The 22,314-nt window shown below is 43.7% G+C and overlaps 4 protein-coding genes across 7 annotated transcripts; all 4 read right to left on the bottom strand.

Annotated features, from left to right (window-relative positions):
- Positions 1-221: 221 nt before the first annotated feature.
- On the bottom strand, positions 222-2,007 carry LOC115742647 (transcription factor bHLH36-like). Of its 2 annotated transcripts, XR_004015593.2 has the most exons (4): positions 1,735-2,007; positions 1,249-1,587; positions 897-1,132; positions 222-339 (listed from the first exon to the last, which is right to left on the bottom strand). XR_004015593.2 is itself a non-coding variant. In XM_030677061.2 (3 exons), exons 1-3 carry the CDS (start codon positions 2,005-2,007, stop codon positions 1,052-1,054), a joined length of 693 nt encoding a protein of 230 aa, XP_030532921.1. In that variant the 3' UTR covers positions 878-1,051. The 2 variants fall into 2 exon arrangements, 1 of the variants encoding a protein (XP_030532921.1); XM_030677061.2 differs by lacking the exon at positions 222-339 and having other exon boundaries at positions 878-1,132.
- Positions 2,008-5,189: 3,182 nt separating this feature from the next.
- On the bottom strand, positions 5,190-10,065 carry LOC115742646 (probable protein phosphatase 2C 75). Of its 3 annotated transcripts, XM_048271328.1 has the most exons (5): positions 9,432-10,065; positions 8,916-9,242; positions 7,182-7,287; positions 5,846-6,221; positions 5,190-5,243 (listed from the first exon to the last, which is right to left on the bottom strand). In XM_048271328.1, the coding sequence occupies exons 1-4, from the start codon at positions 9,906-9,908 to the stop codon at positions 5,872-5,874; spliced, it is 1,260 nt and encodes a 419-aa protein (XP_048127285.1). In that variant the 5' UTR covers positions 9,909-10,065; the 3' UTR covers positions 5,190-5,243; positions 5,846-5,871. The 3 variants fall into 3 exon arrangements, with proteins under 3 accessions (XP_048127285.1, XP_048127284.1, XP_030532919.1); XM_048271327.1 differs by lacking the exon at positions 5,190-5,243 and having other exon boundaries at positions 5,299-6,221; positions 9,432-10,064; XM_030677059.2 differs by lacking the exon at positions 5,190-5,243 and having other exon boundaries at positions 5,299-6,203; positions 9,432-10,062.
- Positions 10,066-14,218: 4,153 nt separating this feature from the next.
- Positions 14,219-16,820, bottom strand: LOC115742645 (subtilisin-like protease SBT1.3; the record flags this gene model as incomplete). Its single annotated transcript, XM_030677058.2, has 1 exon — positions 14,219-16,820. A coding segment is annotated over one exon (2,409 nt), but the record flags the coding sequence as incomplete, so codon positions are not given.
- Positions 16,821-20,220: 3,400 nt separating this feature from the next.
- LOC115742701 (3-ketoacyl-CoA synthase 6-like) lies at positions 20,221-22,072 on the bottom strand. The gene has a single exon (XM_030677142.2). The coding sequence runs from the start codon at positions 21,897-21,899 to the stop codon at positions 20,424-20,426; it is 1,476 nt and encodes a 491-aa protein (XP_030533002.1). The 5' UTR covers positions 21,900-22,072; the 3' UTR covers positions 20,221-20,423.
- Positions 22,073-22,314: the final 242 nt, after the last annotated feature.

The raw sequence follows: 22,314 nt of genomic DNA, 5'->3' as shown, positions 1-22,314 counted from the left end.
ATCTTTACCAGTTTTTCATTGCACACATTTGACTTTCTTTGAACATCATGCTATCCTGGGGCAATGAATCTGAATCTTCTATGAGTGCTACTCAAACTGTGAGTCATGTGCATTTGGAATTTATTACCACAATCCAATATATGATTCCCTTATTTTGCTATTAAGTCCAATAGGCATTACTAGCATGCCCGTGGTACCTGTGGAATCAACTTTTATGCGTTTACATGGAAACAATTAAGTATGAATAGAGCATCATATTTTCTCCATCGCCTTCATAAACCATTGTTGCTCATCAACGAATGATGCGAGTGACAGAAGAGTCTTGAAAACCTCCTAAATCTGACAAAACACAAGAACACTATATCAAGTATGGAAAAAGAAAAACTAGTTAATGATTATCCATGTAGAAAATTATCGAGTTTTACGGAGAACGAATTGCCGGCATCCATGTTTTTGGATCTAACTTCCAATGGGGCCAACAATTCCCCTGTCCAAGAAATCAAGTTCAACACAACTCAACATATGCATATAGATACTCAATTTGTTTGATCACTTTTTGGTTAGAAAGGGTCCTCACTTTGGGGGAATGAATAATTTCGCACAGAAACTGCAGTTGGAAATCATGGGGAAAGCATGAAAGCTCTTTGGTGGATTGAGCAAAGACGAACATAATGCATATCTCAATTGCCCACGACTTACAAGCAGTGCATACTAATTAGCTAAGAAACTTCTTGCTGCTTGCTTTCTAACAAGAAGCTCGTCAGTCGTCGCGATATGTTTGTTTTAGCCATGTTTTTTTTTTCTCTCTTTTTTAACTCTATATTGCTTGCAAGGTGCTATTTTGCTATTTTGCATATTTCCAACATGCAAAAGCTACTACAATCAAAATCTCATACCTTATGCTATATCAGAAACTGAGTAAAAAACAAGCAGGAGGCCTCATCCTTCGAAATGCGTTGCTCTAGGAAATCAATCGCCATAAGGGTCGCAAATCGTCTTTAGTATTACAACAATCTCGGTAGTCACGTGTTAGATTACTTGCGCATTGCAATCACGGGTTCCCCAATGGATTGAGCAGTTCCTTGAGTTCCCCCTTCAAGCGGGTCAAATCGAAACTTCCGTTCCCATAGGCCTACAAATCATGTTGTACAAATGGCTCAACCCGAAAAAATTCAGAAGAGAGATAAATGACTGACAAGAACTTTGTAAACCTGCATATTTAGAACAAGAATAATTTCGGTTACTTACCAGCTCGCAGTGGATTGTGTGGACTATCCCATCATACGCTAGACTGGAAAAACAGCTAACAACGTCAAGTCCTTGCTGAAGCAGTAGCTCTATTACAGTAGATAACAGCAAATGCTTATCCCTGATGCTTCGGCAGATCACGACCTCCACACTGTCGCAGCATGAATTGACCGTAAACGAGGTCGACCATGAAGAATCGGAGCTAGGAGAGTCCAGGGAAGCCAAGCTATATATGTTCTTGAGCTCGTCTCTCTTGAAGCTCAGCTCTCTAATCTTCCCCTGCAGATGTTTGATGTAATTCACGGCCTCGCTCATGTGATCCGACATCGAACGCTTCCCCTGAGAAAACGAGCGAAACAAAACCCTAAAATCACACCCCCATGTAATGCTTGCCCTCTTCGTATCATCACGTCATTAAGCAGAGTCACACTCGCGCAGGCACAAAAGAAGAGAGCAAAGACTCGAAAGGTAATTAGGTTTTTTCACCTTGATGAATTCGAGGGGCAGTTCGGATCTAAGAACCTCGCAGAGTGAAGCCATTTCTTGCCGCCTTTGCCTCTCCATCTCTCTATGCTTTTTCTTCCTGTCGCCGTGGTCACCATCTTGGCCGGTCCTCTCATGGCAGTTTGTGACGGAGAACTTTCGCCGGCGGCTCTTCACCACTTTGAAAATGGGACTGCCACTTTCCATGAAAGAGCGTCCCAGGATAAGATCTCGGGGGATCTTCCGTTGTTGGTGGGTGCTGGAAGAACAGCTCATTGCTACTGTGTAAAGGGGACCTTAGTTCTTCCGACCAAAAAAAAAAAAAAAGGAAAATGTGGGGGAGGGGGGACCTTAGTTCTAGATGGAACGTTTTAAATACTCGTTTAAGTATAATAGATGGGGATTTGTTTGCTAGGGTATGTGATTATGGGCCTAAGATGCTACGTTTTCTAGTGTCTTTCCTTCATTGGCAAAGGGCAAGCTGAATTAGATAGTGGGGGATTGCATTATTGTGAGGTCCACGCTAATTAAAATTAATTAAGGATTGTTGTTTAGGGCTTTCTTTTTCTTGTGGGGGCACTGTACATCCTGTAGGAAAGTACGGCCTAACATGTGAAATTCACATTTGAGGGACCATGATTGCCACATGCTTATTAATGAAGACGGGTCTCCATCATGTATGAATTATCGACATGTGTACTAAAATTCATGACTATGGAGATTACAAGTCCAAAAGTGAGAAAACAACAATAGGCCTGTTCACACTGTTACTCCACCTCTTATATCTAAAAGCTTCACACTAATGATAGATGATATAACTAAATATGGGGAAAATTACCAACAAAAAAAAAGTCTTAAACCAATTGCGTTGCATCAATTCAATCCTAAACCTTTTTTTTTTGCCAATTGAATCATAAATATTTTGTATTTGTGCCAATTAATTAGTCGGAAGTCGCTTACATGAACATCAACCAACCTACTTGGTGTAGCCACGGCTGATGTGAATAATTTTTAATAATATCTTTTTGATTTGTTATTTACGTTTCTTTGTTTTTTCTTTCTTACTATGACCTCGCCGATCTCTCATCGACCATGCAAAAAAGGAAGCACGTCGTCAACTTTAAAGGAAAAAAAAAGATTACAAAATTTAAAAATATATTATTAAAAATTATCTATGTCGGTACCAACCGTGCCACGTAGGACAGATGACATTCACGTCATCGATTTTTCGTCAAAATTAATCCGATGGATTAAATTGACACAAATATAAAAAAGTTAGGACTCAATTAGCAACAAAAAAAAAAAAGATCTATGATTGAATTAATAAAATTACAATACATTTAAGATTTTTTGGTAATTTTCTCCGATATATGTTATCTAGTGAAATAGTTTTTAACAGATTATTGATAAAATATGATGTCAATATATGTGCCATTAAGACGGTAAATGCATTGTTATGACTAATGATGATGAAGAGTGCCACTTTAGTACGGTAATTATTCCTAATGTGATTTGCTTCTTCTTTTTTTAAAATTGGAAAATGCTGCCTTTTAACTAATATGGAAGACATTCCTCAAATTTTGCACGTGTCGTTCAAGCTGACTTCGCCCTAACACTATGTCAAATCAAATGGGACGTTTTCTTCGCTAGAAAGGTCTCGACCTACGAAGTCTTTTCGAAGATTTTCACCAAATTATTTCTTAATTCCATAGTCAATTCTTTTTATGGAAACGTCAGCGTTGCGAAAATTTTCGAAGAAATGATAACACAAATTATCTCTTAACTTTGCTTTAAAGTGTAATATCGTTTCTAGACTTCTAATTTGTGCGATGCGGTCTCGAACTTTGACTATCGTCCATAAACTTCCAATTTATTTAATATGATCCTTAAAATAATGGTAAATGTTCAATATAATCCTTTCGTTAGCTCCAATGACAAATTGGATGTTGTTTGACAACGTAGATTGTTGAACTATTCAAAATAATGAATAAGCATGTCCATTCTTTTATCAAACTTAAAAAATCCAACAAAAAAAAATCTAATTTAAAAAAGGAAAGAAACAAATGAGGGACATCAGATATTTTAATTAGAATTCTCTTTTCCAGGTTTAACATGAATATTGAATAATATTGGGATGTGGTTCATACTATCATTGACATAAAAGCACGTGGGTCTCGTTATAATTGAGTGATGTAATAAGATATGCAATGTGCTAATTATGGTAAAATTCTCTACCGGACGTAACTCTAGTTTAAGGGTGAACCATGATAAAATTTTATGTATCGATTTCTCTTTCTCATTTTACGCTCTATTTAATTGTGATTGCTCGCTAAATCCTAAAATATTTGGCATTTAACTATTTTAACTTGACGGATTTAAACTCCAAGTCTATCATAGATTATAAGTTTTTTTAAATTGTATATTTATGTGCGTGAAGGAAAATTTTGATTTTCGTGATCTAGTAGGTTGAAAGAATTGAAATGGGAATAAGGAGTCAGGTTCACCCTCTCGTGGGTCACGCTACCACGTAACGCTATCTTCCCACTAAAGAATATGGCAATAATTGAAGCCTCATGATCCGTTTCATTGTTACTTATTTGCGACCTTTTGCAACATACGTCGTCGTTCTGTAAAAATTTCACTCTCCAATCGTTCAAGCACGTTGTAGTAACTATTTCATACAACACCCTTGATTATTTTGTTTTCATCATTAATGATGTTCGACGATCAAATAGAATCATTCACCCCCACTAAGAACTTTTACTTTTCTTATCGCTCGGAGGTGAGAATTCATCTCATCATGTTCCAGAATTAAAGAAGAACTCATCTATTTAAGTATTTTGGATTTAGTTGGGTATTAATGTGCTTGAGAATGTGGATTTCTTAAGGTCTTTTCAAGTGCGTGGTGATAACGAAGGGACTTCAGCACAATAATATGTATGAGCTTTCAAGGGCCATAGCGAAGATTTTTGCCGCGAGCACGTTAGATGCATCTGTTCAATAGTAGGAATTTGGGGCACATAGACAAAAGTAGCTAAAATTTCTTAATGAAAGAAACCTGCTATGTGATTATTTGACGAAGGAATTGAATCTATGCATATGTTGCGATATACCCTAATGGCAAAAAGGGTATTTCAATATGACCACCCTGAGTGGAGATTACGAAGTTGATTCACTTGGATATTCACCGGCTATTGCAATTTCTTTGAAAAAAGAATGTTAGATTTATGCTAGTAAGTGTAGAGAATCACTTAAGGAGGACGTGGATATTTGTGCTAAAGGAGAACTTGGGTGTTTGTGCTGAAGCACAAATTTGACAGTACTATTAAGATCAGGCAGTTGATAGATTTGTTCAAAATGGTTGGTAAACAATCAAACATGCGCTGACTAACGATAACACGACTTCTTCACAAACTCGTTCTATAAATTGTGCAAGGAAGAGGACAAAGTGAGTCCCCGTACTGAGTTGGCGATGCCAATAGTTCTGACTTTTCTTCAGGAATTGCATCCAACTGCATGAGGCAAGTGTCCAGGCCAATAATTGTGTTGAAATGTAAGATTGAGTAATTGTCTGGCGAAACTATGTGATGACTAAACTCAGTATAATTTATCAAAGATAATTACGGATACGAGAGCACGGTAAGCGTTTAAATCACTCGAGTGCGATCGTCATTTGTGCTACATCGCTTGACCTATTGCAAAATCCTGTGCTGCTTTTTGACAGAGTAAGTCACATCAACCGAATCACTTAAATTCGACGTCCAGCTTCTTTCTTGATCCATTTATCTTATCGACCGATTGCTCGATCAATAACCAACAAACAGGACAATCTGTGCTAAATGAGCTACCCATTCAACGGATCGTTCCAATATCAAGTGCAGCTACTATTTCCCTCTGCTTGATCGTGATGCATAACAATCAAGGTCCCACGCAAAGAACTCCACCCTAACCAAAATTGAACCCCACCCCCAACAATGCAAAATTCCAATCTCCGAGCCAACCAGATCAATTCTGCAATTCTAAGGCCATTTTAGTTCTTTCCTCATTGAATTGGACGGATGCCCAAGTTCCCATTAGGAAAACCTGTACAGTTTGATGCATGAACATGATGTACCTTCTGTGTTGATGGTTCCTATCATCTCAGCTCTTCTTCAGATCGACTACAATGACACTGATGTTGTCCCAACTCTTGCGTCCCAGAGCAAGGCGAGTAAGGAGAGAAGCAGCCAACACACTGCGCGAAGGACACAATGAATGGCTCCCATTGTCTTCAGCCGCTGGTCCAGAGTTCAGGTCCATTGCTGGAGGACCACCTTCCCTAAGGCACTCGAAGGCCACTTCACAGGCCAACTCGCTTGACAGGACGTCCCACAAGCCATCACTCGCCAGAATTAAGCAATCATCCTCTGCTTGTCTCGCTGTAAAAGTTATCTCGGGCCCTGATGTTATGACTGGCTTCAAGTACTTATCTCCTGAACCACCAAAAGTTTCTAATAATCAGTTACTCCTCAAGCCACAGTAGAGAGACATCTATTACTTACTATAGCTTACAAGAGAAGTTAGACAGCAGAAATGTTACGAGTACCCTAAGCAAGAGGATCATCAATGTGCTTTCACCCTCGGAGGATAACACAAGTGAAAGAGGAGACAAATGAAAAATAGATTGATCTAGGCAACTAAAGTGACTAAAACAAAGTCTATTCGGTGTCACTCGGCAACCCAAACATCTACTTACCCATCTTAAAGTTAGCACTACTGAGTTTCACTCTACAGGTATCCGTTGAGCACCTTGGTGCTGTTTCTATCCATAAAATCCATCTGTTGAAAGTCCGACAAATGCTTATATCCAGACCTAGCCTGTATTTCAGCAACAAGAATCAACCTAGAAGGAGATACCAGTGCAGATAATGCCACAATCAAGGGATGCAAAATAGCAGAGTTCCGCAGGAAAGAACTACAGATAGAGACTTCGACTGAATGGTAACGTTGACCTTTTTACTTGACATTTAGTTACTAGGTAAAGAAATGGCGGTAGCTGTTTCCTGTCTTTAACCCTTTCCTTTTTCTATTTCATTTGTTTCTGCCAGGTTCTATCGGGAAAGCAAAAGTTTTTATTTTTTGTAACCGAAGAGGTCGGTGCCGCATACTCTCTTTAAAAACATCAGATAAACACCCTTGTATAGAACAGCACATAATGCATGCTCTATTGAAGTTACTTTCTCTCGTTCTGGTCCAAACGGGTTTGCTGTTTGCATGCTAAAGTGAACCGATGCCAGCAGGTTCACTCTGAATACCATAATTGAAATATATAAATAACCGTGTAGGAAAAGTCCCTGCCCACAATACTAACTTAAGCAACAGCGAGACTTTTCAACGTTTCATAACAGCTCCAGCCTGCAATCACCAAAAATTAACTCCTTAATTAAGACTCATGTTGCGATGATTTTTACCTATGGCTCGGGACATAGCCAGAATCCCTTCAACTCTAGCTCCATTCACGTAGATTACCCGTCCTCCAGCAGCTTCAATTCTTGCAAGTTCATCTGGTCTATCTGGCTGTAAGCACAAGAATAAGGGATCTATACGCTTAACCATAGTATGGTAATCACTGGAAGATATGCAAAGAAGCTTGAGACATTGGTTTGCTAGCTGTATGATAACTTCATATTAGATGCAATTCAGTAACTGGAGAATGACTTGCTTGAACCAGTTGACATGCTGCAGTTGTTAACAAGATTCAAAGCATTGACCTCAAGAGTTACAGTGTAATACTCCAATTAATGTGTGAGATCACCCATTAAACCCGGACCATGCCCCTAAAATGCTTGCTTTCTTTGAATTTGGCAGTAAACAGCTCATTCTCACTGCAGCCTTCTCACACCATGAGAAGGCATGGATTTACCATGTAGAAGTAAGGAGGAGGAGCAGAGTCATAATGGTCGTTCTCTACAAAACATTCTTGCCTAGATGTATAACTAACTCTCTTGACACAGAGGCCCAAACATTTATCCGAAGAGAGAGATTGCCGAGAAGTACTTTATGAACCCAAAGAGTAGATAATTATGCGTCATACCTAACATACCAAAAGTTTAGCGACTTTCCTCACTAAAGGACGTACTAGTCCAGAACACGCCAAAACTGGATTAACTCCTCCAATCATGGATTCCGTGTGAATGTTCCAAATCCCAGGACTAGATGATTAATATAATAACGTATGAAAACCACAGTATGGTATCTCCACAAACCCCCCTTTTCAAAGAAGGAATTTATACGGAGAGTAATCTAGTATTGCAAACGAAGCAAGAACCATTCTTGCTACCATGTTTACTCTGTCACAAAGTCAAAGAGAAAAAGCAGTATTTAGCATTGCAGGGGACTGTCGGAACAGCCATTCTGTTACATTTCATATCCCGAAGACAGAATCAAGAAAACCAACGCAATCATAGAAGTAGTTTATCAGCCATCTATCTTCTACAATCACATAGTAAGTCATTGGACAACCTAAGCATGCCGAGGTTTTAGGGACAAATGTAAGGGCATGTTTGCTGAAGGGCAGTCAGTGTAAGTTCTGGATCTGATTTCCATAGGTCAAGCTAAGCATAGTTGAGTACCATTTCCAAGTGAAACGAGCATCGACACTACTAGAGCCATGGTATCATCAAACTTTGCCATATCCACATCTCTCTCATCCACACTCTGTTTTATCCAAACAGAACAAGGGAATACATCCTAATTTCCTCATCTCCTTATTCATGTGTATTGACAATCCAACATGCAGTGTGGACTACCAATTCCATTCTACCATGTCATTCCGCTCTGCAATCACATTTCAGCCGAGTTTCAGTAGAAGGCAGTAGTTAGACAACGAATTGAACAAACTCGAAAGCAAAGGGCCGGGCAATGGATAATGCTCACGTCAAGAATCTCATCTAATGCAAGAGAAGCTACTTGCAACATCTGTCAACTGCAGACCGAAAGGCGTGTCGATTGCTTCTAATTCTAAAGACTCTCTTTGATCAAATGAGCGGTTCACACGACACACCATCCATCAAAGAATTGCGTCTGGCCGGACAGGGCCCCCCACCCAATGCCCCTTATCCAACCAAAAGATTACTCCCATTTGCTCCTTTTAGAAGCTGAGCTGTCCCCTGTTCATCAGAAAGCCAAAGGAGGAAGGAACCAACCTTGTGATCGCGCGAGAGAGGAATGGCCTTCCCGCCCCGGCATAGGACGGCGCGCGAGTCCCCGCAATTGGCGACGACGATCCGGTCGGGCGTCAGGAGGGCGGCCACGGCAGTCGAGCCTCCGAGCGCCACCTCCATGGGGTGGCAACCGCACTGGGACCCGACGCTGCCGCAAGCGCACGTGTTCATCGCCAGCTCGTCCATCCTCTGGAAACTTGTCCTCATCACTTCCCTCCACACATCGTCTTCATCAGCTCGTTGCTCTCTCACCCGCGTCAACTCCTCCTCTAAGAACACGTGCATCATCTCCCTACATAATCTGGAAACCTTCATAAGGAAAAACCAATTATTCAATTCCAAGAAATCATTCAGCTAAGACGCACAATAAGCTGTTCCGCGTCAGTCCCACGTGCATAAACTCAATAACAAATAATAGAAAATCGTCCAACAAGGCTTTTCACGCTTTTCGCTATTAATTTACGTTTATCAAAGTTTAGTTTGCATCACCGCACATACATGATGACCTCCGTGGCCATCGAACACGGCGAAGAAGTGGACCGGTCGCCGCTGGTTTAACTCCGGCCGGCAGAGTCCCGTCCTCACAGATACCGCGTCCTCCATCTCACGCGACCTTCCAGACACCGACATCACCCCGTACCACTCAACCGACGTCGCTTCTGCAACCACGGCCGGCTGCGGCTGCGGCTGCGGCTGCGTCGGCGCCACCAGCGCCTCCGCATCGTCGCCGGAGGATGCCGAGGAGGAAGAAGGGAGGCAGCTTCTATCCGACGTGCGGATCCGCTTGGCTTCAGAGACACAGGGGCTCTCGACGCGGCCGCCTCCCGGGCCGAGAGCAGATTGCGGCAACCACCCGGCGGTGGAGAGGGCGGCAAGCCGCCGCATATCTATCCTCCGGCGACGCCTCTCGCGACATTTCGCCGGAGAACCGTCATCTTCTTCACTTAGCATCCTTGGGCAAACTAAATCTATCATTTACAACCATGTGCGCATAGTCTCCGGCGACGTCTTCACTTCAAATTCGATCGTATCAAAGCACGTCGACTGATCTACCAAACACACCCTCGCACCATTAAACATGAAGAATTGAAATTATCGCGAGCGAGCGAGCGAGAGAGAGAGAGAGAGTATTTGCGTGCCTTTTCAAGTCGAGAGGCTCATAATAAGAGAACGAGCAGACGTGTTGGGTATCCCCAGAGAATCCAGAGGCAGGGCAGGCGCCCAAAAGAGAAGGGCAGGTCTGACCGAGCTGACCGAGACAGACTGGTCAGACGTCGGTTCGACACGTGTACAGCAAGGCGCTCCATCTCCGCAAATGGGTCCTGTCTTGTTCTCCACTCCCCCCCTTTCCTTCCGCGGTCAATTTCCCGTACCCCGCGAGATGGACATCATGTCACGTAGCCTGGAGGGCACGACACGTGGTGCGACCATTTTGACAAAGGGGGGATGTCTGGAGCACAAGGAGTGCACAGATGTCGCGTCCCGAAGCTTCCACGTTGACAATTTCTTTTAGGGAGGGTGGGCCCACAATACTATGTTCTGTTCCCTTTTCCACTGCTTTTGTTTTTCTGACTTTATTTTTTTTTTAATCTTGTATGACCGAGGTATCGCCATCGCGCCAGAAGATGCGTGGGAAGATGGAGAGGCAGCCACGTGTCGAAGAGCGAGGCATGGTCCAACGTTGAGTCGGTTGACACGTCGGAAATTATATTTGTTTCCCGGCTGCACGTGCCCGTCGCAGTTCACACGTGGATCAATAGAAAAAACCTGTAGTTACTAGTAAAGTCTTCTCCTGCCGAAAGGAGTAATTACATGTTACACATATTTATTTGCAGTGAAGTTGAACTCGGGATCTATCACTTCTTGAGGCGAAAATCAAATTGCCTAATACTTCAATAAAACTCAAGAGAATTGTGCGGCACATGACCTTTTGGGAAGAGAATACCAACACTTCCAAATCAAAAAAAGGCAAAGGGAGTAATATGCTTATGGTTTTCATCTCATGAATACGGATCTAATTAAATTGCTCCTTACTTTTGTAGATAATCATGTTCTAAATGGCGACCGTAAACGTCTGATATTTGGTTTCCAAAATTCATTATTAAGAAGAATTTCGGGATCACAGGATCATCGGAATGGAGATATCACGTATCGACACGCTTTAAGAATTGGGTCAATACATTTCGAAAAAGTCGGCCGCTTCATATAAAGTTATTTAGATTTTCAAAGTACAATTAATGAGACCTAATACGATGTCTACAAGCAACTCCTTTTAACGTTTTCCCATGAATATATTGAATCGTGTACGTATCATCTTATGTAATATTCCCGCGGGGGCCTCCGATGATTCCTTAAGGAGCCACTTGGTGTAAACTTACTGGAATTTCCATGAAGGTGTGTAGTATATTACCACGTGAGGATTACCAGAAGGTTGACTCTTTCCTGTGTATAAATAAACATGAAAAGAAATGGGAAAATGTTTATTCGTACGGCAGTCGTGGCCCTAAGGAACGAAGCTCGTGCCACGTGTCCCCACCATAGTTTTCTGGCCTCGAGGGTTATCTTATGGACGAGGACCCCCCCTAAATGTAATTGTAATGTACACTAATCTTTTATGAAAACTTTACTTTAGTAGGAGATAATGTAATCAAGCATGAAGATGTTGTCTATTGACGAACGCACTGAGATTGTCGGGGATGATCTACAAATTTATTTCTCAGACTTAATGGAGGATTTTAAAACAAACGTTATGAAGTACAAGTGTTAAAAAGGGATTTGAGAAGTTGACATTGTAATAAAATAACGGTGCAAGCTCAATCGTAAGTGTTATGATGGCAAAAAATATATAACAATCATGACGGGATCCAGCTCTGATCTTACATCCGACATTTTATCGTGATATTGTCACACAATCATGTTAGCGTGATTATGCCAAAAACTATATTCAAAGGAGAGAAAATGACGGTCCTTCATGATGTTTGCCCATTTTGTCTCTACTTTTTGCGACCCGATTTCTTTGAAAAGCACCAACTTCAAGCCGTATCGCAATTTTAGCACTAACATTCCTTGTCTCATGAAAACACACAAGCGTAGGTCACGTCGTGATTTTTACCCGAAGTTTTCCTTGTCTTGTAAAAAAGCCTCAACTTTCAGTTTTATCCAAATTCCCTGTCCAATGATGCCATTATAGATCCAACGCGTCATTCCACATATGTAGAGAGAGAGAGAGAGAGAGAGAGAGAGAGAGAGAGAGAGAGAGAGAGAGAGAGAGAGAGAGAGAGAGAGAGAGAGAGAGAGAGAGAGAGAGAGAGAGAGGGTATTTGGCGTCATTGTTGGATGGAAACTTATTAGGGATTGGATTTGGATACCAACTGAAAGTGAGTGCTTTCTTATGAGACAATAAAAAGTTCATGCCATGAGATCCGACCTAAAATTGATTTTTTTTTTATGAGACACAAAAAAAATTAGGGCTAAAATTGAAACTCAATCTAAAGTTGGTACTTTTTAAGCTAACAAAGCCCAGTTTTTCTGGCTGAATTAGGATGTCGCAATTCATTTTCACAAAAAAATAGGAGCTACATAAAAGTTGGAAAAAAAATGGAAGGGCCGAAGAAGAAAATGTATTGGTCATGGGCCATATGCATTGCCCAGCCCATAGGAACCGGCCCGATGTATGATTATGGTCCATAATGAGAGTCATCACATAAGATTTTTTTTTTTGGTCCAAAAGTCATCACATAAGATTGATTATGGGAAAATTGTCAAAAAATTCCTAAACCATTTACACTTTTGTCAATTCAGTCCGAAACTTTTTAAGTTTGCCGATTCAGTCATAAACATTTTCACTTTGTACCGATTCGATCCTATACGCCAGAAATCGCCGACGTGGATACCGGTCATCATACGTGGTACTGCCAAGACTGACATGAATAATTTTTTAAATATTTTTATTTGAAAAAATCTATCTTTTTTTTGTTATTTTTCTTTTTTTTTCGTTTTTCGGCTCCATGACCGACGACCTTCGCCGGATTAGGGCCGACAGGGGTCGCCGACCCTTGGGCAAGGAGCAATGGGGGTTGTCGGCCCTTGGGTGAGAGTCGACCACCCTCGCGGGTCCCTAGACGAGGGCCACGAATCCCTCGTGGCTGAAGGTGAGGGGTTGCGACCCATGGCCCAACGAGGGCGTCACGGCCTTCACCCGCTCTCTCTGTGGCCGGATCTGGCCATGTTGACCCCTGTCGGTCTAGATGTGGCCACGGTGAGGGCCGCAACCCCTCGCCTTTCGCCGCGAGGGATTCACGGCCCTCATCCAGGAACCCGCGAGGGTCGCCAGCTCTCGTCCAAGGGCCAGCGACTCCCATTAGTCCTTGTCTAGGGGTTGGCGACCCCTGTCGACCCTAATTTGATGGGGGTCATTGCCTTAAACCAAGCAAACAAAAAAACAATCGATTTTTTTAAATAAAAATTATTAAATATTATCGCCGGCTGTGCCACGCATAACGGCCGGCATCCACGTCAGCAATTTCCAACGAATAGGATTGAATCAACACAAAGTGAAAAGGTTTAAGGCTGAATTGACAAAAGTATGAAAGGTTCAAGATTTTTTTTGACAATTTTCCCGATTGATTACTAATAAATTTGACAAATCACCATCACTATCTAAAGTTAACCATCAATCCCGGGAAGATCCACGATTTCAAACGGATTAAAACAACTTTCATATTACGGTTTGTTTCGCGAAAAATGAATGACTTAAAAAACACGATCGCTTGTATGTTTGAAATAATTGATTAATGAAACCGACAACAAAAATAGTTAGTGTGGAGTTCATTAGTTAGACGAGCGATCAACCAAAAAACTACATTGATTTTGGGGATAACGGCATTAAAATTTTGAGCACCGAGCTGAGTGATCAACCGGAAAACTTTTGGGGTGTGGTTCATACTATCCATTGACAGGAAAACACGGAGTCCCACTCCCTGATAGCGGAGCCGCTATGGAGAGGGTCGTGGGGCCAGCGCTCCCGAGCCGCCAGAGGACTTATTGATAATTTGAACCAATATTTTTTCATTAGTAGTTTGAGTTTGGGCTCGTTAATAGCTATTGTTATATATACTCTTTTTCGTTTATAATTGAGTAACGTAACGAGAGGTGCGAGATATTAATTATAATGGAATCTACTGCTTGACATAACTCTAGTTTAAGGACTAACCAGGAAAAAATCATCGATTTCTATTTCTCGCTTTTATGCTTTACTTCATTGTGATTGTGCGCCAAATCCTAACAAATACTACACCGGCTTCGGATTCGCATTGCAAACCTAGTTGATACAGTCATTGTCGCCTTCATATGGTTAAGCAAACAGTACAAGATAGTGAAACAGAAATCTAGGCGATGATAAAATGAAGTGTAGGAATCAATTGCTTATTGCAAATTAGGAAACCACTGAACGCTCTCCACTGGAAGTCCTAGAGCTTCTCATACTGGTGGTAGCCATGTGACCACAACGGGGCTTCTCACTTTGTGAACCCCATCCTTCCACACCAATCCTCCGAACTCCGGCTTGTTCTGCCGAGCCGTCGTCGTGAACGTCATCTTGTACGTTAGCTTCTGATGCTTCTGCGTGAATTTCAGGGTGCTTGGCTCGACTCGGATTGACACGCCTTTGATTGGCGACACCACCGCATGGTAATTGGAGACTGGAGGGCCGACATTGGTGACGGTTCTGTGGATGGTAAGAGTAGTGACGGATGCCTTCTCCGGGAACACTACTGAAATGGCTGGATAGTTCAAGTCCCCAGCTCTGGCAATTGAGTGATGGCAAGATCGGTTCGCATATTTGGTGAAAACTTTAAGCTGCGTCGGTGTTAGCTTTTGAGTGCAGAGGAACTCGAAGTAGTCCTGCGCCTGGATGTCGTATACCAAACCCGGATCGAGGGCCTTCGATGGGTTTATGTGGCCAGCCCCGTGATCATACGGAGTAGAAGATGCGGCAGTGGACGCATCCTGGAGAGGTTTGCGAGTGTTGTCGTGGACATAAGCCGTGGTCATGAGGGCCGATTTGATCGCTGCAGGGCTCCAATCTGGGTGCCTCGCCTTGAGCAATGCGGCGACCCCGCTCACGTGGGGGCACGACATTGAGGTGCCCGACAGGATGTTGAATTTAACCTTCCGGTGGTCTGTGGATAAGCTGGACGGGCCCACATCGCCAGTCCATGCGGCGAGGATGTTAACTCCCGGAGCCACCATGTCGGGTTTCAGGATCTCGAGGGACAGGAAATTCGGGCCTCTGGATGAGAATGCGGCCACAACCGGAGACGGCCGGATGCCCAATCTCGTTCCTGCGAATGCCAGAGTAGCGGTGGCATTCTGGCTAGTCAGCATGTAATGCTTGATTGCCTTGCCTTCCTTCTCTCCAACTGCTACCGCTGGAAGGAGGTGGCAGTCTGCGACAAGCTCTTCTCCGTTGGCGGGCGTGTTCTGCAGGATCATGCCGATGCCTCCCGCGTTCTTCACCACCTGACCTTTTTGCACGCGAGGGCTGATTCCACGGTCACAAATCACGATTTTGCCAGCAACAGTGCGGGAATTCAGGGTTCCTTCCAAGCACAATGAGCTTGGATTAGGACCGCTCGAATTGGTCCCAAGATAGACCAGAGGATACTGCTTGTTTATGGACAGGTTCCTCCTGCCTTTATACAGAGAAGTGCCAGCAACAGAGATCCCAGTTCCCAATTTCACTGTCGCCGGAAAATCTCGATCCATTGTGCTCGCCCCGACCGTCGTGACCCACGGGGACACATTGGTAAGGCTCACTGGATCAGGGCCGCCGTTTCCGGCCGAGCACGAGACGAAGACCCCCATCTCCATGGCCCCAAAAGCTGCTATAGCCAAGCTGTCACGGTAGTAAGGAGACACCCCACCGCCGAGCGAGATCGACAGAATGTTGACTCCATCCGCCACCGCTTGATCAATTGCTGATAGAATATCGGAGCTGAAGCACCCACCCGTCCAACAAACCTTGTAAGCGGCGACTCTAGCGCCGGGAGCCATCCCGCGAGCCGTTCCGTAAGCATAGCCGAGCAGATTCGCGCCGTGTACAGGCGAGCCAGCCACCGTGGCCGCCGTGTGAGTCCCATGCCCGTCCTGGTCCCTCGGCGACTTGTACTCGGTCTGCTTGTTGATTTTTCCGGTGGCAGATTCGTATCCGCGGTAAAAGATCCTCGCCCCGACGATCTTCCGGTTGCAGTGGCGCTTCTCGAAGGCCCTCCCGGTCTCGCATGCTCCTTTCCAGTGCGCAGGCACCGGCGCCATGCCCGTGTCGTTGAAGCTCGCGCTCTCTGGCCAAATTCCAGTGTCCAGGACTCCCACCACGACGTCATGGTCCAAATCTTTGTCGGACCAAACGTTCGTGCTGTCTTCGCGGTCGAGGCCGAGGAACACGGGACTCCTCGTCGTGTGCAGTTGGTACTTCTCCTCCGGGAAAACAGCAAGCACTCCATCTTCTCGCTCTAGCTTCTTGGCTTCGGCCCCGGTCAGCCGAGCGGCCACTCCATGAAAAGCCGTTTGGTAGCTGTAGATGATCCGCTCCTCATCATCCGCATCGCCATGGATTTCCTGCGGGTTCGAGGTGGAGACCACCGATTTAATTTTCGACGAGTACCACTCTAGATTATCGGAGAACGATGCGGGCATCGCCGACTTATCCATCTGGACAATGTAAGTCGTTTTTGCGGCGCAAACCACGGAGTTGGATTGGAGAGAAGTCATTAGAACTAGAACGAAGAGCAGCCAATGCACCGGCATTGGCATCTTGAGTATTGATTCTGCTAGAGGAGGAGGCGATGCAGAAGAGGAAGGGAGAGCGATGAAGATGAAGAAGAGGGAAAGGAGTTTAAGAAGGCATGTGGAGTGTGCAGTGGAGATGGTGGGATATCAGTGCTGGGAGTGATGATGGTGGAGGTGGCGGGACCTCCTTCCTTACAAAGTCTAAACCTTTTTGCAGCTGCAGAGACATTAAAAGCGGGTTGGTTCGTTTCATGAATGCAATTTTCTGTAGACTTGAGTCTCGGGAGGACTGCCGGGCGGTGAAAATTAAATTGGGGATATGGTCCCGGCGTCCTGTAAAACACTCTGAAAAGATTAAACATTTCAAAAAAAAAATGACTAAGATGATTAAAGATGGTAAAAATCTATACTGTTACAGCGTGGTGAATAGAAACTGATATATTATGATCGTGAAAAGAAAAAAAAAAATTGCCGGAGAACTTGGTTCCGGCCATCATGCCAAAATCAGGTCTCTTGTTTATGGGATTTATAGGCACTTTTATATACACGTGGCCTTTTGGATTTTCGAACATGATACCAAAGTCGAGTTCTGTCTCGATTTTATTTCGCATGTGCGTATGCTTTCTGTATAGTTACGGTCTCCCCCCCGTCTATGGACTCGAGTTTTTGATCCCCGTAATAGAGGGGTTGGTCTACCAAGAAATCATGTGGATGAAACATTTATTCGCAGGTTAGGACAGTTGGGCCCCAACATTCATAGGATGCACTTAGTGGTCTCTGTCAGACCCGCCATTCCATGAAGCGGGGCATAACATAACATCATCCCATCTCTGATGCAGCGGTGCGGGTGCGTTTGCTCTCCGTGATTTCCGCACAAAGGGCCGGCCTTTGATTGAGAGATCGGATGAAATAGAGTCAAAAAAATTTTGTTTCCTCTCTCGAATGAACAGTGCATTCGCCAAAAGAGCAATGCTAGGTACATTAAGATCAGTAGGGTTCACTAAATGATACGACGGATTGCGATTGGGTCTCGGAACGAGCGGGCTTAGGGGGGCCATCAATGGTTAATTCACTTGAAAAGAAAAGGATGTCTCGCAGTCAGTCTAGGACCTAGTTTTGTGGAACGCCACAACGGGACAGCAACCTACGTGTATTATGTTCGGCGGACTCGCCCAGCCAAAGATGGCAAAATACTGAACAAGTCCATCGTGTTCTAATTAAACAATCCGCCTAGTATCAAAACGCAAAAATTTTCAAAAATGTTGAAAATCCATTGCACTTTCGCTAATTCAATTTTAAATCTTTTTTCCTTTAGCTAATCGAGTCCATTCGATAAATTTTGATTGGAAATTGCTAACTTGGACGCCGACCGTTCTACTTGGCACGGCCGACGCCGACGTGAATAATTTTTAATAATTTTTTGATACTTTTGAATTTTTTTCATTCATTTTTTTCTCTATCTTTTTTTCCTTTGTTTTTTCTTTTTTTTTTCTCAGCCATGCCAGCCGTTGGGCTAGAGTCGCGGCTATGAGGGCGTTGTCGCCCTTGCTAGCCGAGAAAACAAAGCAAAAAAAGGAGAAATTTGAAAAAAAAAAATTAAAATATTATTAAAATTATTCACGTCAGTACTGGCCATTCCACGTATAACAGCTGGTGTCTACGCTAGCAATTTTCGACCAAACTTGATCGGATGATCTCGATCGGCCAAAGTTAAAAATATTTAGAATTGTATTACCAAAAGTGTAATAGATTTATAATCTTTTGGACAATTTTCCCTACCAACAGCAAAAGATTGTTCTACATGAAAATTGTGAAGCATGCATGAAGGAGTAAGATGCTTTTGTAGGAAGTTTTCTTATCTTCTATTCTTACTCATCGTAAGTCTCAGAAAAACCATCATCCCTTTCTCCTTAGTACGAGGTAGGATGGTCTTCATCGTGCAGTCGCAGAAGCTTCCTCCAAATAGCCGATAAAGGAGCATGTCGTAATCGAACTAAAAAACCTAAATGGATCGTATTCAAGCACTACTCACAGTTCGGGTCGGGTTCGGGGTCAGATAGAACACACATCTCTTATGGTCCATGTCTTCGCTTTTTTATTTTATTTTTAATAGTAAGCTTTATTGGTAAGATTCAGTTCCAAGTTAACCAGCTAATTAACTCTTGTTAGTCTTTTTATAACCGATAGGGTCATGTCATGAGCCTTCCACTATAGCTTGCAAGCTATGTTGGCAGGTGGTCCAGGTAAAACAATCTTAGCCCCATTAAAGTTGTATGAACTTGCATTAACTAATACGCTTTGAAGTTTACATTTTGGGACAAATGTAATCTCCAAAGAGATTTTAAAAATGTAATTTTCAAAGATATGAACTTCCCGTTTGAAGAGAATGCACATCGATTGCTGAACATCAAGCTCTCCATCCTCCAAATCTTGTTCAATCTTCCTTATGATAAACCCAAACGTGGCTCGCCCTTTCCCGAATCCCGAGCTATCATCTCCAAAAATTGCAGACGGTCATGGATGTTGGGAACACATTCAAGAAGAAAGTGGGATCAAATAGGAAACTATGATAAGGGTGTAAGCGACTCAATTTGTCTACGAACCACTTGAGTTTGGGGAACATGTTACTCGAATGCGGGGTCAATTATTTTTTAGTTCAAATAGCTCAAGGTACTTAGCTGAGTCAAGCTTGAATTTTGAGATAATCAACTCAAGCAGCTTGTGAGGTTAATTGAATATTTCAAGATTCGAGCTCGTGATTTGGAGTTTAATGTGAGAGTAAAATTTAGTGATTAATTGAGTCGAGTCGAGTTGAACACTTCCTTGAAAAAGTTCCATAGTGCCTTGGTCATTAGTGTCGAGACAAGTTCAAATATTTTGTGTCTACTCAACTCGACCAGAATTCCACTCCTAGCACAATGCCTATATCTCTTGGGAGTAATGCTAAGACCACATAACCCCAGTCCAAATGATTGTTGTATTGTTTCCTTACGAAGTTTAACAATTTGTAACATCTCTATGTAAAAAAAATCAACACTTATGTGGAGCATCTGACTCCATTGCACAATCGAACCATAGATAGATAGCAAAGAGTCAAGTGCAATCAACCCCACTGACGGTTGAATTTCGGACGGTAGGCAAGTTATCAAATCATCAGTTTCTTCCATCACAGCAATTCATATACATGTAGGTCCGTTCCACTTGAGCAATTTGATAGTCTGATGGCTGGTCAATCGTCAACTTTCCTGCCGTAAAAACCTTGACGGGTGAAAGAATGTGAGCAAATTTCGACGGATGGATCGAGATTCGCTAAACGTAAAGTCGTGTGGTGTCATCCCTATCGTGCACAGAGAAGTTGACATGCATTTATGAGTTGTAGGAGAATCGAATCCATTCATCTTCCCATATAACATCTCGATTCATTGATTTACATTGTCTCGGCTAAATTTTACCTTATGCCTAGTAAAAAAATCACTGACGTAAATAGTGATATGATCGTAACAAAGTAAAATGTAATCTCCCTTACAGTAACTTATATCAGAAATAAAACGGTCCATCAGAACACTAATTCCTCACACAATGGATCTTATGTGGGAAGGAAACCATCCGTCCGACTTTAATGCCAAAAATTGTCGAGAAAATCTCCCTGAAAATGACTGACAATTTAGTAAGTGTGTACTCGACTGACTTGAACATTGATAGTCAAGCAACGTCAACTTCATCGATGGCCACCGGGTATTCATGAATGCAAGAAGCCCATGGGCCCTTCTCGGACTCCTCGAGAATGGGCCGAACACATTCCAGCATGAGGCTGATGCACTTGGGCCCACTCCCCATCCCGAGCTGCCACACCTTGTCCCCTTTCTTCACTCTCTGCTTAGCCTCCATGTAAGCCAACTCGTACCACAACGACGACGACGATTGATTGCCAAACCTGTACAGCGTCATCAGAGAAGCCTCCATGTCCGCCTCCCCGAGCTTCAGCCCCTTTGCGATTTCCCTTATCACCGGCCGCCCCGAGGTCGGCAAGCAAAAGTGTTGCACCACGGTCTTGAAGTTGGGCACGTAAATCTTGCCAGACTTGTCGATGAACCTCTTCCGGAGGACCGAGAGGCCGTGCCAGAATTTCTCCGTGAACGGTAGGACTCTCGACCCGAGGACCGTTACGTTGGACCGGAGCGTCTCTCCTGCGACTTGCAACAAGTCGCGCTTGAGGGTGACCCCGAGTTTCCCGTCGGCGTCCTCCTCGCGGAACGCCGAATAGTAAGCTTTGTCCTCGAAGGCTCTTTGGGTCCTTAGAGAGTGGACGAGCTTGTACTTGGAGGCATTCTTGGCTTTTGGCTTGTTGGTGAGCAAGATGGCGGCGCTGCCCATGCGGAAGAGGCAGTTGAGGAGCAACTTGGGCCGCTCGCGGCCGGAGTACCAGCCGGTCGACAAGATCTCGGTGCTCAAGACGACGGCGTACGAGTCCTTGTGGACTTTGAGGAGGCTCTCGGCCATGTCGATGCCAAGAGCCGAGGCGCTACAGCCCATGCCCGAGATGTTGAAGCTCTTCACATCGCTCCTCATGGAGTACCGGTTGACGATGATGGACGAGAGAGATGGGGAGGGGCAAAAGCCACTGCAGTTCACTATGAGTATGTCGATGTCACGAGCGTGCACGTTAGTTTTCTCCAGGAGGTCGTCCAACACCGGGAAGAGCACCATGTGGACTTCTCTGATGGACTCCTGGAAGTCGGTTTTGGGAGGAATGTAGTGCAGTTGTGGAGGGAGGTAGGTCTCTTCGCTTAGGCCTGAAGAAGTGAGGATCTTGGCCATGAAGTCGATGCTCTCCCGGTCGAAGGTGTTGATCATGGATGCATGTTCCAGGAAGGAAGTGAAAGGGACTCTGCAAAAGCTTGGAGGCTTCAGGCACGAGAAGTCCACGAGGTAGACTTGGTCGGGGCTCGAAACGAACCGTCTGAGGATGAAGAAGACGATAAAGAAGGAGAAGAAGAGGAAATGGAAGATGGGTGTCCATTTTCGGAGGAGAAAGAGGGTTTCAAGTGCAAGCAGGGCCAAGAGGAAGGAGAGACTGACAAGATCAAGAAAAACGGAAACAAAGCGGTTAGAGATGGATGACCAAAGAAGGTGGCGGACATGGTCATCATCATCGCCAAGCTTGGAGAAAGAGTCCATCTGATCAGACTCAGAGTAATGACTGAGAGAAGCCAGAGCAATGGTGGTGGTGGTTTCTATGGGACTTGTTATTACCAGAGGGATGGGAAGGATTTAATGCCATGCAATGCATGGACAGAGATGACGTTTCTCTCTTGAATAAATAGAGAGTTTAAATGAGCTTCTGCGTGTTGACTCAGCCTACTGGAGAATCATTATTTCTTCTTCTCCTTTTTATATTCTCATTTTTTTTCTGAATCATTGTGGTTGGCAGATGCACTTAAAGCTTATGAATGTGATTGTCTAGTGTTAAATATGTCTCAAGTTTTTAAAATTATTTACGGATAAGTACCGATTTGTTAAATCGGTTCATTAAAGGAAAAACAAATCCTCGCGTACGCGTGCAACGGAGGTCTTCTTCTTCCCGCTCCAGAAT

This window comes from Rhodamnia argentea, chromosome 10 (genome assembly GCF_020921035.1).
Source record: "Rhodamnia argentea isolate NSW1041297 chromosome 10, ASM2092103v1, whole genome shotgun sequence".
Lineage (NCBI taxonomy): Eukaryota > Viridiplantae > Streptophyta > Magnoliopsida > Myrtales > Myrtaceae > Rhodamnia > Rhodamnia argentea.
The sequence above is the reverse complement of the archived record's forward strand: the minus strand, read 5'-3'. Positions and strand labels throughout refer to the sequence as shown.

Coding starts and splice junctions, on each gene's coding strand:
- LOC115742647 (XM_030677061.2), bottom strand. CDS start 2,007: ATGAGCTGTTCTTCCAGCACCCACCAACAACGGAAGATCCCCCGAGAT. Junction 1,588..1,734: donor TGCCCCTCGAATTCATCAAG/GTGAAAAAACCT, acceptor TCGTTTTCTCAG/GGGAAGCGTTCGATGTCGGA. Junction 1,133..1,248: donor ACACAATCCACTGCGAGCTG/GTAAGTAACCGA, acceptor CATGATTTGTAG/GCCTATGGGAACGGAAGTTT.
- LOC115742701 (XM_030677142.2), bottom strand. CDS start 21,899: ATGGACTCTTTCTCCAAGCTTGGCGATGATGATGACCATGTCCGCCAC.
- LOC115742646 (XM_048271328.1), bottom strand. CDS start 9,908: ATGATAGATTTAGTTTGCCCAAGGATGCTAAGTGAAGAAGATGACGGT. Junction 9,243..9,431: donor ATGGCCACGGAGGTCATCAT/GTATGTGCGGTG, acceptor TTCCTTATGAAG/GTTTCCAGATTATGTAGGGA. Junction 6,222..7,181: donor GGCTATGTCCCGAGCCATAG/GTAAAAATCATC, acceptor ACTGATTATTAG/AAACTTTTGGTGGTTCAGGA.